The sequence below is a fragment of the Durio zibethinus genome, chromosome 24 (genome assembly GCF_047325235.1).
Source record: "Durio zibethinus cultivar Kanyao isolate XHJ-2024 chromosome 24, ASM4732523v1, whole genome shotgun sequence".
Classification (NCBI taxonomy): domain Eukaryota; kingdom Viridiplantae; phylum Streptophyta; class Magnoliopsida; order Malvales; family Malvaceae; genus Durio; species Durio zibethinus.
In genome coordinates this window covers 2,423,588-2,436,729 of record NC_143185.1, presented here as the reverse complement: position 1 = coordinate 2,436,729, position 13,142 = coordinate 2,423,588, and the positions used below count along the sequence as shown (strand labels likewise).

At 34.9% G+C, this 13,142-nt stretch overlaps 3 protein-coding genes and 1 pseudogene across 13 annotated transcripts; 3 read left to right on the top strand and 1 right to left on the bottom strand.

Moving 5' to 3' along the window:
- Positions 1-205: 205 nt before the first annotated feature.
- On the top strand, positions 206-3,174 carry LOC111300541 (serine/threonine-protein kinase D6PK-like). Its single transcript, XM_022896170.2, has 2 exons — positions 206-1,421; positions 2,061-3,174. The coding sequence occupies exons 1-2, from the start codon at positions 688-690 to the stop codon at positions 2,917-2,919; spliced, it is 1,593 nt and encodes a 530-aa protein (XP_022751905.2). The 5' UTR covers positions 206-687; the 3' UTR covers positions 2,920-3,174.
- On the top strand, positions 2,949-4,133 carry LOC149511819 (glycerol-3-phosphate acyltransferase RAM2 pseudogene; annotated as a pseudogene).
- A 935-nt stretch (positions 4,134-5,068) lies between these two features.
- On the top strand, positions 5,069-7,950 carry LOC149511818 (putative prolyl 4-hydroxylase 7). 3 transcript variants are annotated; one of them, XM_089753522.1, is made up of 8 exons: positions 5,090-5,188; positions 5,276-5,335; positions 5,432-5,489; positions 5,586-5,690; positions 6,514-6,604; positions 6,698-6,873; positions 7,007-7,067; positions 7,476-7,950. In XM_089753522.1, exons 1-8 carry the CDS (start codon positions 5,178-5,180, stop codon positions 7,781-7,783), a joined length of 870 nt encoding a protein of 289 aa, XP_089609648.1. In that variant the 5' UTR covers positions 5,090-5,177; the 3' UTR covers positions 7,784-7,950. The 3 variants fall into 3 exon arrangements, with proteins under 3 accessions (XP_089609646.1, XP_089609647.1, XP_089609648.1); XM_089753520.1 differs by having other exon boundaries at positions 5,069-5,335; XM_089753521.1 differs by having other exon boundaries at positions 5,072-5,335; positions 6,547-6,604.
- Positions 7,951-8,362: 412 nt separating this feature from the next.
- On the bottom strand, positions 8,363-12,982 carry LOC149511817 (protein ENHANCED DISEASE RESISTANCE 2-like). Of its 9 annotated transcripts, none has more exons than XM_089753519.1 (10): positions 12,873-12,982; positions 12,521-12,704; positions 12,012-12,098; positions 11,564-11,914; positions 11,338-11,473; positions 11,020-11,182; positions 10,514-10,642; positions 10,143-10,337; positions 9,771-9,893; positions 8,363-8,608 (listed from the first exon to the last, which is right to left on the bottom strand). In XM_089753519.1, exons 2-10 carry the CDS (start codon positions 12,693-12,695, stop codon positions 8,378-8,380), a joined length of 1,590 nt encoding a protein of 529 aa, XP_089609645.1. In that variant the 5' UTR covers positions 12,696-12,704; positions 12,873-12,982; the 3' UTR covers positions 8,363-8,377. The 9 variants fall into 9 exon arrangements, with proteins under 9 accessions (XP_089609645.1, XP_089609636.1, XP_089609642.1 ...); XM_089753515.1 differs by lacking the exon at positions 8,363-8,608 and adding an exon at positions 9,282-9,683 and having other exon boundaries at positions 12,012-12,092; positions 12,873-12,979; XM_089753513.1 differs by lacking the exon at positions 8,363-8,608 and adding an exon at positions 9,282-9,683 and having other exon boundaries at positions 12,873-12,950.
- Between the last annotated feature and the right edge of the window lie 160 nt (positions 12,983-13,142).

Here is a 13,142-nt window from a genome sequence, read left to right as displayed (position 1 = left end):
AAAATTAAATAAAAAAATAAAAAATATTTTTTATATATAACAAATTGAGCAAAGCAAAATGAATTTATCTAAAATTTAATCTCAATTTTTTAACAAATTTCAATAAAACTTGAAGTTCGATTTTAAAAAAAAAATAACTTTATAAAAGTAAGCCAGATCAAATCAAAATCCAAAATTTCGAGTTAGATTGCCAATGATTGATCCCAATGGCAACTCCTTTCCCTGTAAAAACCAAAGGTCCCCGGTGTAACGATATTGGTTATTGATGTTTCATATGTTTTTTTGTTTTGTTTTAGAAAATCTCAACAGCTTTTGTCCTCCTCGTGAATTGGGTCCCCCCCTGCCCAAACCTCTGTCTCTCTCTTTCTTATTGTTTGTAAGCTGTAACAGATTCTGCGACACTGGAAGAACGAGACTCAAAACCAACCCAACCTTGGGTTTATCGTTTAAAAAAAAAAAACACTTACCAGGTATCTTATTGTTACCCTCACTGTTCAATTTTGAAAACTGTTTTAACCCTTCTTCCTTCATTTCCAACTCCCCATGTGAAGCCTGCGTCTCACTCTCTCTTTCTTTGACTACCTCGGTCACACCCCACTTTCCCTTGACCAACAACCTCCATAATTTTAATCCGGTTTTCTTTCAGACATTTTGTCAAACGGGTTTCTCGTTTCTTATGTCTCAAACATGGATGAACAAGCCCAAAAAATTGTAAAGCTTGAAACTTTTCGTGTCACCAACACTCTCAAAGACCTTTGCTTGAATAATAACAATGTTAGCATTTGTGGATCTGATTTAAGTGTTAGTTCTAGCAATAATGGAAGTAGTAGTAGCAGTAGCAGTAGTTTTCAAGATGTTAACTTCAATAAGAATAGTGTTTGCATTCGTTCATGTAGTAGTATTTCTGAGTCAGCTAATAAAATTAGTGTTAGTAGGAATGCTGATTCTGTTACTACTGACTGTGAAGAGAGTGAAAAGAGTAGTCTTGATACAAATGAGTGTAGTAGTTTTAGGAGTTTTTGTCCATCAAAACCTCATAAAGGAAATGATATTAGATGGGATGCAATACAGTATTTTAAGGGTAAAGACGGGGACTTGGGATTAGCCCATTTTAGGTTGTTGAAAAAGTTGGGGTGTGGAGATATAGGGAGTGTTTATTTAGCTGAGTTAAGAAGGATGGGATGTTTGTTTGCAATGAAGGTTATGGATAAAGGGATGTTAGCTGGGAGAAAGAAATTGATGAGAGCACAAACTGAGAGAGAAATATTGAGTTTGTTAGATCACCCATTTTTACCAACTCTGTATTCACATTTTGAGACTGAGAAGTTCTCTTGCTTGTTGATGGAGTTTTGCAGTGGTGGGGATCTTCATATTCTCCAGCAAAGACAGCCGGGCAAGCATTTTTCGGAACCAGCAGCACGGTTTGTTTCCAACCTTTTAAGGTTTAATATGTTTTATTTTAGGCTAGTTGGCCGTCTTTTGTACTCAATTTGGCTGCGTCTTGCTCTTGACCAAAAAAGTAATAATACTACTTAATTAGGGAAAATAGGAGAAGTGAAACAGAATTTCTTCTTTGTTGTGTCTTGGTATTCAGGACTTTTGATATAAAGGTATCTGGATAATCTTTGCTGAACCAGATTTTGCAGAGGATTATTCATGGGATAGGAAACTAGTTTGGTTCAATTGTTAATTCAGCTTTTGTAGTTCATGATAGTTGTTATGTGGAAGGTAGATCAAACTTCCTCCTTCCATCCTCATTCTAGAGTGTACCCTTTTCTCTGGAGAAGTTGCATCAGAAGTATGATGCTAATGTACTTTTCAAACCATGTTCCTGCTTCTAGCACCACCATGTACTTCGGAATATTCAAGACAGATTTCTTTTCTCATGAAATCTAAGGGATTCAATTGTCTATTCAAATTTTTCAATTGTCTATTCAAATTTCTAAGTGTCCAACATGCTTGACTAATATCGTTTCTGTCAATATGCTTAGATTATCTCTTTGGATGTACTCTGTGGTTTGGTAAGTTTTCTGATAGAATTTCTATATATGTTCTTGCAGGTTTTATGCTTCAGAAGTTCTTCTAGCCCTTGAGTATCTACACATGATGGGGGTGGTGTATAGGGATTTAAAACCTGAAAATGTATTGGTGAGGGAGGATGGCCACATCATGCTATCTGATTTTGATTTATCATTGCAATGTTTTGTCAATCCTACCCTCATGCAGCCCAGTTCCGGACCATCATGTAGAATCACTCCATACTGTATTCAGCCAGCCTGCAAACTACAAGTATGCGTAGAGCCTGCTTGTATGCAGCCATCTTGCTTTAAGCCTTGGTATCTCAATTCCAAAACAGCAAAGATGAAGAGTGAAAGAACAAATTTGGTGAATTCCAATTCATTTCCTGTACTTATTGCGGAGCCTACTAGTGCCCGTTCCATGTCATTTGTTGGGACCCATGAATATTTAGCTCCTGAGATAATAAGAGGAGATGGTCATGGGAGTGCTGTTGATTGGTGGACATTTGGTATTTTCTTGTACGAGTTACTGCTGGGAAGGACTCCATTTAAAGGCAATGGTAATCGCGAAACATTATTCAATGTGGTTGGTCAGTCCCTAAAATTTCCAGAGGGATCTTCAATCAGTTTTGCTGCAAAGGATTTAATCCGTGGTCTGCTTGTGAAAGACCCACAGAAGAGATTAGGTTTCAAAAGAGGTGCCACAGAGATCAAGCAGCACCCTTTCTTTGAAAGTGTCAACTGGGCTCTTATTCGCAGTACGCATCCTCCAGAAATCCCTAAACCCATTGATATCTCATTCATAAATCAAGCTTTTAAGTCATCCTTGCCTCCAAATGATAAGGGAGCCGCAGACTCAGACAGGTCATCTGGTCCTTACTTAGATTTTGAATTTTTCTGAATTTTGGCGGGAAACTATAGTTGTTATTCATGAGGTGGTTAGTTAGATTGTTGATGTGTATTCATGTTCTGAATGAAATCTTATCTCCTTTTCCAGATGACTTGCCTTTCTCATCAAAAGTAAATTGTCTTACTGTTGTGTGTGATTCCTTTAGTTGCCATCCGGCAATAATTGGCGCATGATGGGGACGATGAACCCACTTGAAACATGAATTCCTTTTTAATTACTTTAAAGAGATGACAAAAATTGAAGCAACTTTTGCTGTGAGTTGTCTTTCATTCCTCTCTTTTGTGTCTTTACCATGTAAGGGTATCCTATGGTGGACCGCCATTGGTGGGGCTTAAGCATGCCTTTTGGGCACTTGGTGTAAGAGTTTACATAAAAGGCACCCCACCCCAACCGGCTAAAAAATCAATACGCCAAACTAGAGTCCTTTTCGTATGCTCTCATAGAACCCGACTTGACCCCATCTTCCTCTGCGCCGCTTTAGGCCGTCCCATACCCGGCGTGACATACTCTATATCTCGATTATCCGAAGCCATCTCCCCTATCAAGACCGTCCGTCTTAGTCGTGATCGGGCCATGGATGCTTCGATCATAAAAAAACTATTACAAGAAGGTGACCTAATTATATGCCCCAAAGGAACAACATGTAGGGAACCATTTTGACTAAGGTTTTCGGCTTTATTCGCTGAGTTAACTGATGAACTTGTACCGGTAGCTATGGTGAATCGGATGAGCATGTTCCATGGAACAACAGCTAGAGGGTGGAAAGGGATGGACCCTTTTTACTTCTTCATGAACCCTAGCCCTGCTTATGAAGTAACATTCTTAAACAAGTTGCCATATGAATTTACTTGTAGTGGTGGGAAATCAAGCCATGAAGTTGCCAATTACATTCAAAGAATGATTGCTGCAACCTTATCTTATGAATGTACATGTTTTACCAGGAAAGATAAGTACAGAGCTTTGGCTGGAAATGATGGCATTGTGGTGGAAAAAAACAAAGCTTTCTCCTAATAAAGTCATGGGGTGCTAGAAAATTTGGTTCACTAATTAAATTTTCTTTTATTTTCTTTTCTTAGGTTTCTTCTGATGAAGAATGAGAGATTCTCTGCCTCGTATACATATTGTTGTATACTTAAAACATCACCTTGAAATAATAATAGTTGAGCAGCTTGGTGTAAAGTGATGAAACTTATGATGAAGATAAAGAAATGATATGTAATAGATAAATTATAATTACTCAACAACAAGTGATTGGTTCAATCGATTAAGATTTGTTTTCTTCATCAAAGAGGTTTTGAGTTCGAATTTTACTGATAATCATTTATTGAGATTATCTTGAATACATGACTTATAGTAATTTATCTTAAACTATCATAATATGAAGGACTGAACAATTTATTTACCATCAAATTTATTTTTTTACAAAAAAAAATTATAATTACTTACAAGATTAAAGATGGTAATTGGTGATAAATTCAAGTTTATTATAAAATAAATGTGACTGTCAAATTAAAGAGCAGTGTTTTTTTTTTTTTTTTTGGCTCTTCGTTTATTAAATATTTTAATATCTATCAAAGTATTTGATTCAATAATTAGTATATGATTCTTTTACCAATCTAACATAAAACATTGACTTGAATTGATTATAATTTACTTACAAATTAAAATAAAAAAATTTAATTAAAACTTAAAAAATTTAATCTAAAATTTAATTTAGCCGAATTGAAATTAACTCAAAAGTAGATTCAAAATTAAAAAAAAAAATCCAATCTAAACATCCAAATTATTTTACATCTCACATGATAAAATAATAATAACTAATTTGATTTTTATAAAATAATAAATAAATAAATAAATATTCTTACTCACTGATACTGCAGTAATTAGTCCTAATAACTAATTTGTTTTTATAAAAGAATAAATAAATAGATATCCCAAGCGTAACTCAAAAAATAAAATAAATAAATAAATAATATTAACCTTTCTTTCGGACCATTGGCTGAAAAGTGATAAACGCATCGTTTTCATATCCGTACTTCTGCCAGAAACATGCATTTTGCCCTTTTGACGTTTCCACGTAGCAACAAAAATTTCCAACAAACCCGTGAGTTCCCATTAATTTCCCTCTTAAATAGAAAATAAATAAAATCAAAATTTACAAAAAAAAAAAAAAAGGGCGAAGTCTTCGAAATCCTCTCTTCTCTGCAATTCTATTAGGGATTGAAGCCAAACAAGGATTTTTTTTTCTCATGGATTCTCGGTATTTTCTCGGATTCTTTGTTCTTATTTTCCTTCATTTTTGTTTGGCTTCAGCTGAGATTAATGGATCGGTGCTTAAAATGAAAAGAGGAACTTCTTCTGTTCCATTGGATCCGACTCGTGTTAGTCAACTCTCATGGCACCCTAGGTAACTTTAATTTCTCTCCTTTTTTTTTTGAATTCTTAAAATTTTTTCCAGTTTAAATTGGTCAAAACTGTGAAATTTATGATTTTTTTTATGCAGGGCTTTTCTGTACAAAGGATTTTTATCAAATGAGGAATGTGATCATCTTATTACTCTGGTAAGCAACAATTTTGTTGTTTTTTTTTTTTTACTAATTTGTTGAGGAATTTGGATTTATGATTTAACTTTTTTATTTAAATCGTGTTAATTTCAGGCTAAGGATAAGTTGGAGAAATCAATGGTGGCAGATAATGAATCAGGTCAAAGCATTGAAAGTGAAGTTCGAACCAGCTCTGGCATGTTTCTTCAGAAAGCTCAGGTATATAAATAAATTGCCTTTCTCGTGTTCTTTTTAGTTTAAAGTTGTGAAATCAGAAGGAATTCTGCTAATCTAAAAGAGAAATATGCTGTTAGTTTGTCTATGGTGTCCATCGTCTGAATGCTGAATTAATGAGTAGAATTGTAGAATTTAGAAGTAAAAAGAAATGATCTGTCCACTTGATTTTGTTTTCTGTGTATATGTAATTTTATGCAATATTGTTGTAGTTTCTTAAGGAAGGATGAAGCATCTGGCTTTATAAAATTATGTCATGATGGTATATTATTAGTCTTCCATGTTCCTTTTTTCTTCCACGGCATACTATAAACTCGGTCACAATGTTTTGAGTGGGTTCTGTTTTTTAACATGAATTTGATACAGACTGATTTGATCATATTAACTAAAACCTGCAGAGTACCTATGAGTTTTGAACCACTTAATGGCAGAATTGCTGGGCATTTTATGTTAGAAGTTGTCTTCTGAAGTGTTTGGATGGCAGTTTGTCACAGATGATGCAATTTGTATTTTTTCCGTTATGATTCATTCAAACTTAATCTGAGGGCCAGTTCTTTACCGAAAGAATCTGTTTCCTCATTGAATGAAAGGTTGAAAAGAATATTACTTATGAGTTATGGCTAATTCAAACCTTTTCAAATCCATGCCATATGATCACTGTTGTAGATACGATCATGCTTAGGATTAGTTATGTGTTTCATTAAGTTTAGAGATTGTTTGCTCTATGCTTATTGTGATGATTAGGATTGTTTATATTTATGGATCATGTTTGGAAAGCATTGCATGTGCTGATTCTTGAACTTCAAAGGCTTATGTGGTGTCCTTTGTTTCTCATATAAAGAATGAAGTGGTTGCTGATATTGAAGCCAGGATTGCTGCATGGACCTTCCTTCCAATAGGTGTGTTTTTTCTTGCTCTTTGATAATCTATAATTTCTTAATCCATGTGGAAGGATTTTTTCTCATCTTCCTTAAACACGGCATTGCAAACAGAGAATGGGGAGTCCATGCAAATACTACACTATGAGCATGGTCAGAAGTATGAGCCACATTTTGATTATTTTCATGATAAGGCTAACCAAGAGCTGGGTGGTCACCGTATTGCCACGGTGCTGATGTATTTGTCTGATGTTGAGAGTGGTGGGGAAACTGTGTTTCCAAATTCAGAGGTAAGCATTTGCCTGTGAATCCAGTTTTCTGGCTGTCTTTGATTTTCTTTTATTTACGTTTGCTTTCTTCCTATTCTGTCATTGCTACATTTCCATTTTATTTTGTTTATCATTCATCATTTATGTTCTATAGGGAAAACTTGCTCAGCCAAAGGACGAAAGCTGGTCAGATTGTGCAAAAAAAGGATATGCAGGTATTATGATTACCCTTGGAGATTTTAGGTGAAAGGCTTTCTGTATTTTTATTTTAACTTTCTCAGATTTTATTATGCTGGCCCATATAACCTGTTAATGGAACTTCTTTGATACTAAATAATAAAATCTCAGTTAAAGAGTGAACAAGTATATGAATATAAAAAATCATGTATTTTGATCTTTATCCTCTTAAACACAGCAGTGGAATTATGTTTGCCATTGTTTATTGTCATATATACCACCACTTTTATTGGCTTGTGATCTATAACTCCAATGAATTATGCAAGATATTGCAACAAAACTCAGTATCATATTCTTACTTAATTGTTCTCAGATAAATTGTTGCGTTAGAAATTCCACCACATAGTTTTCAGTATCTGACACAACTATTACACTTATACTTGCAGTGAAAACCAGAAAAGGCGATGCATTACTGTTCTTCAGTCTTCATCTTGATGTAACTACCGATTCCAACAGTTTGCATGGTAGTTGCCCAGTGATAAAGGGTGAGAAATGGTCTGCAACAAAGTGGATCCATGTCAGGTCCTTTGATAAACTGGAGAGCCGCTCAGCAAACGGAGATTGTGTTGATGACAATGAGAACTGCCCTATCTGGGCTAAAGCCGGCGAGTGTGAAAAGAACCCTACTTACATGGTGGGTTCTGAAGGTTCTTACGGATACTGTAGGAAGAGTTGTAAGGTATGCTCCTCCTAGAGAGTTCTTTCCCAGGCTGTTTACGGGCTTTTTAAAGAGTGATTGTTAACCATTAAATAGCTGTATATACTGATATTTGAGTTGTGCTCAACGCACAGCATACACATTTTGTAGGAATTGAATCTTTCTTACTGTGAAATGTCATATGTTAAAGATGGTTAACCATAGTTTTGGCTATAAAGCAATTGAAAACAAATTGTGACATGTATCAACCAATCATATTTCTTTGCACCTATTTTTTAGCATAACCAATTTACCATAACCATAATATTTATTCTGATAATAACTTCTCCTAAAGGTTAGAAAATTCTGATAGTTATCGAGGCATTAAAACTGTAAATTGTTGCCAACAATCATGTAATTTGTTGATAAAGTATTAAATTTTTAATTTTATTGATCAGACTTCAAATCCTGACTTACTCAAATATATATATATATATATATATATATATTGTAAACTGTTGATTTGAGCCAACTTTGAATAAAAGACCGAAAATAAACTTCCAAACGGAAAACAGTTGTTGGTTAAAAGACAACAAGCCAAAAGAATGAGAGGCAGACAGAGAAAAGAAGACGAGAGGCAAAGAAAAACAATCAATTCTGATCAATGACAACATTGCAAAGATCATATGTCTCATGACGGTGACAAGGTTCATCAGGCCTTACATGGAATGATCGTCGGGGTTGCCTAATGCACCACCAGCAGCAGCTGGGGAGAGAAGACCTGATCGGCAAAACCCTCCAGGCAATAAGAGCCCTGAGGAATTTTTTTTCTCCCGCGAGAGGAGATTCATCATCCCCAACCAACCAGCTTCCAAGCACATCCTAAACAAAAAAAAAAATGAGAATGTTCCTAAAGCAGAAGGAAACAATGCTGCTTCACAGAAAATTCAAAGGTGTGGCATCTTTGTGCTTTTCGAACGATGCCTGGAACCAACACCATAGGATCTTTCATTTTACATCCATTTCTTTATATTCTGTATGAATAAATTGCACATACTTGGTTTTATTCATTCATTTTTCATTCGATCATTTTTTTGAGATCAATTTAATTATGTGATAATTAAAATTGATGGCTGAGAGATAGTTCATGAAAATTCCAGAAATATACAAATCTCAGAAACAAGAACATAAGGGATCTGACAAGATGCAGAATGCCGTCGTTTTTGCTTGTATGAGACAACAAAGCATGCTTTGATATGGCTTTCTGATCAGGTGCTTCTGAACATAAACATCGAACCACGAAAGCATCATTCAAGCAGTCCTTAATGCTGGATTGTGATTGTAAGACATTATTACTAGGATTGAATATCTCAGAACATTTTGTTCTCAAACAAGAATGTTAATCATGCTTCAGTGTTTATAGGGATTTCAATGTCAATAAATCATGTGCAAATGAAGAAAGGAAACATATAAATGAGGCCATCAAAGGGTCAAAAGTACCCCATCTATTGACAAACTACAAAAATGTTGAAAGGTTAAAAAAATAGTCAAGCCATAGATGAAATATATACTTTTTTTCTGCCTTTTCTTATATTCCACCTTTCATCCTGGTGAAAACTTTACATATGAATACTTCTATACAATCAATAAATAAAAAGATATTCTCATCGTAAAAGTTGGACTTTACAACTCGCAAGATTATTGTCACCATAAAATCGAGGTGAAATCTAGGTTGTAATGGTAGGGATTGAAGGTTTCAAAAAAAATAAGAGAACAAGGAAGAATTTATTGTATTCTTGATCACCTTTTGGTGGATGGCAAAAACAACATTCAAGCATTTGCCATAGTAAAAGAGAATTCTTGCTCATAACTGCAGTTGTTTATAATTAGCATAGTTTATTTGATTCAAGCGTATGCAGCATAGCATATTCTCCGGTAAGTCTTCAGCTTTATTTCCCTGTTTAGAGGTCACAATAATATCATGTGTATTTCCCAGTAAAAACTTCAAGAATAGAAAGCAGCCTAGCGTAATTAAGAGATCTACCTGAATTGTCAAGCCGAAATCCAGTATACACAGCTTATATCTGTCCTGAAACGCCTCAAAACCTTTTCTAGAGATGTAGCTAAATCTATGCAAATCCAAATCGATCTCAAAGTAGTTTTCTCCCTGTAAGCGTTTTAAGCCATCAGAATCATGTGCATTGTAAAAAAATAAAACTATCCCGATCCTTAGTACTTATATCACGGAATAATCTCTTTCTAAAGAAAATAGAATCATACTATTTATCTAGTTGAATTGCAGGAACAAAATTGAGAATGAAACATAGAAATATTACATGTTGGGCAAAATAAGGTGATATATTTATTAAAACAAAAGATAATTATCCAACAGAAAAGGTTTTGAGAAAAAAATTACCACGTAAAACTCATGCTGAGGTCGTGACAGAACAGGTTTTTCATTATAAGCATTCATAAGCTTCTTCTCAGCTGTGCTTAAATGAAGATCCTGCAAATTTGCCACCCGGCCAATCATTTTCAATCTTTCCCTAAAAGGTGCAATTGTATCTACAGGGAATCCTTTAACTCTCTCCACCTCATCATTGATTAACCTCTGTTAGTAAAAGAAAGAACAAGAAATATTAATGAATAAGATATTAATTTTCAAACAAGTAAACATAAAAAGAACGCATTAAGATGAACAATAACAAAGCACTGTCTGAAACAAGGGACTTCCAATAGTTAAATGTCCAGCATAGAAGCAGAGAGCAATAAATGTATTTATCTTACAATAATATTTTCTCGGAACTGAAGGGGAAGCTCTTTCAAGTAACTTTCAGATAGTTTAAAGTACAACACCAAATTCATTCCTTCTCCATCATTTTCACTTTGAAAGATTGTAACAGGGTACAATGGAATCTGCAGGTAAAAAGAAATATTCATTATTAGAAAAATTCAAAGAGACAAAGTATGTTTCCAGTGAAGAAATATATATCCATGTATGTGTGGACAAACAGATTTGAGGCTATAAACACATTAAGCATACTTCTGTTCATATTTCAGTTTTGAGCAAAGAATGTGAGCAGGGTATGATTGAACTACGTATTAATTACTTAGTTGAACAATAATAATTCTATTTTGCCGCCTCATTCTACTAATGTTGGACACAATTTAAAGTAAACCTTGAGAGGAAAAGTTTTGCATCAACATCTCTTGAAAGGTTAGGAAAACATGGAAATAACCATACGGAGTGAATTCTAGGAGAAAAGAAGGTAAAGATGAAAGGGTACAAGCACCTGAATATTTACGACAAGAATAGCAGGAATTTCTTCGGATAAATTAAAAACAGGAAGTTCCACAAAACGAGCAATGTGATCAATTTTGCGCTGAGATAAGAAGAGATCAACTCCAAAGGGATTAAATGCTGCAGAGTTTGAAGCAAATTCCTTCTTTTTGTCCCTGTCAAAAGAGTAAATGGAAAGTATCACTGAATTCAGTTAGCCATTAACAAAGTCAGTCCATAACTACAAAGTCAGAAGTGCCCAGATCATCCAAGTTACATGCACGTGCATTCAAGAAGAAAAGTTAAACCAATGAAGAAAATGTGCTCTCACCTAAAGTAGTTTTGGCCACGGACTTTGAAAGAACTTGGCTCAAGAGGAGACCAACAATCAGGTATGTTCTTCTCTTTTGGACGGTATGGGACTGAGGTACCAGCTACCGATCTTTGCAAAGGCACCTTGGAAGAAACTGAGAAGAAATAAGAACACGTAAACATATGGCATATGATAAATATAGAAGATAGTTACGGATAATAAGGAAAAAGCTGGTAGTGCTCACCCAATGTTGGATTGGAATGTCCCTCCCTCCATTTAAAGGATAGTTTCAGTGGTGCTTTCTTCCTTGAACTAAGAGTATCTCGGTTAAATGATCTTTTTTTCTCAAGTGAAGGGGCAGTTGAAGGAATACAAGGCAAGCAAGTATTTGAAAGAAGTCCGACATGATGCACCATTTGCTTTTCATCCCCACGAGTGCTTTCACTAGAAATATCATCAACAAATACAGGAGTACCCTCAGTGCGATTATCATTCGCCTTCGATATGGAATTAATATTGCTTGTTAGACTCAAATCTCTAGGAGATGATACACTCAATACAGATACATATTCAGTGCCGGCCATAGATACTACATCTGCAAACAACACAAAACAAGATTATGAATTCAAATCCTTATCAAGCTTAATTCTTTCAAAAAATGAGATTCAACTGATCATCTACTAAACACATACCATCATGGAGACTACAAAAATCTTCATCCAATTCAGACTCAAGCACTGAAAAACAATCACGCGATGCCAAGTCCGTACTTCCTGTCACTAGCGACCAAACCAAAAATCAAGATCAACTTTACAGGCTATACTACATAAAATTGAAACCCAGTAAAATACAAGTCAAAAAATTCATCAATCATCAAAACTCAAAGCAGAGAATAATCCCTGCATAGCTATAAAATCTACCTTGTGAAATACACCAATGCCCTATAATTTGAACTCATCTTTTTCCAAGCCCTTCTCCATTAAGATCATGACAACTTCAATACTATAACTTCATTTATTTAATCCAAAAAAAGTATGCACATTTGTGATTCAATCAAAAATTAAATTAAACAAGATTACCATAAAATTCACTTTTATTTCCTCAATCAGTCAAACCCAGAAATCAAAAACTAACAACAAGCTTCAATGATTCAAAACCAAAAAATAGTGAAAAGGGTTATCAAGAAAAACAAAGGGTTAACCTTGGATCGTAGAACTAGCACGAGAAAGGTCCTTAGAACCAGCACAAAATTCCCCATTCTCAAGCTTACGAGAAGAAACCCTCCTTTTAATGATCCTTTTTCTCCTCAAAATCTTCCTTTTCTTCTTCTTTGGAAATCCCCCAACGCTTCCTTGCTTTGAAACACAACTTCCCATATTTTTTCTCTGTCAAATTCACAAAAATAACACAAAGTTTGTTACTTTTTTATATTCCAAATTTTGGGTTCAGAGTTTTTGGCTGCTAGAGTTTAGTCTCCAGTGAAAATTCCAAAGCAATAGTGTTAATTACTAATAAATATCTTTTCAAAAAAACAATGTTTAAAGTCTACACACGACTGCGCCGAACACGGGGAAAAGCTTGTTCTGTGAAAAAGCCGATAATGGTGTGGAACCGATTTTTCCAACTGGGGGTCCACGCAGACCACACGCTTCGTGGATAAACTTATCGGACTGTGATGGATCGTGACACGTGACGGCACACCAATAAATGGCGTGTTAGAGAGCGTGTGCACAAAAGAGAGTTTGGTTTTTCTTTTCCACTTGTGAAACAGTGAAAGTTCGACGATGTTGGATTCTCCCTTCGTTTTTTGGCTTTTTCTATGA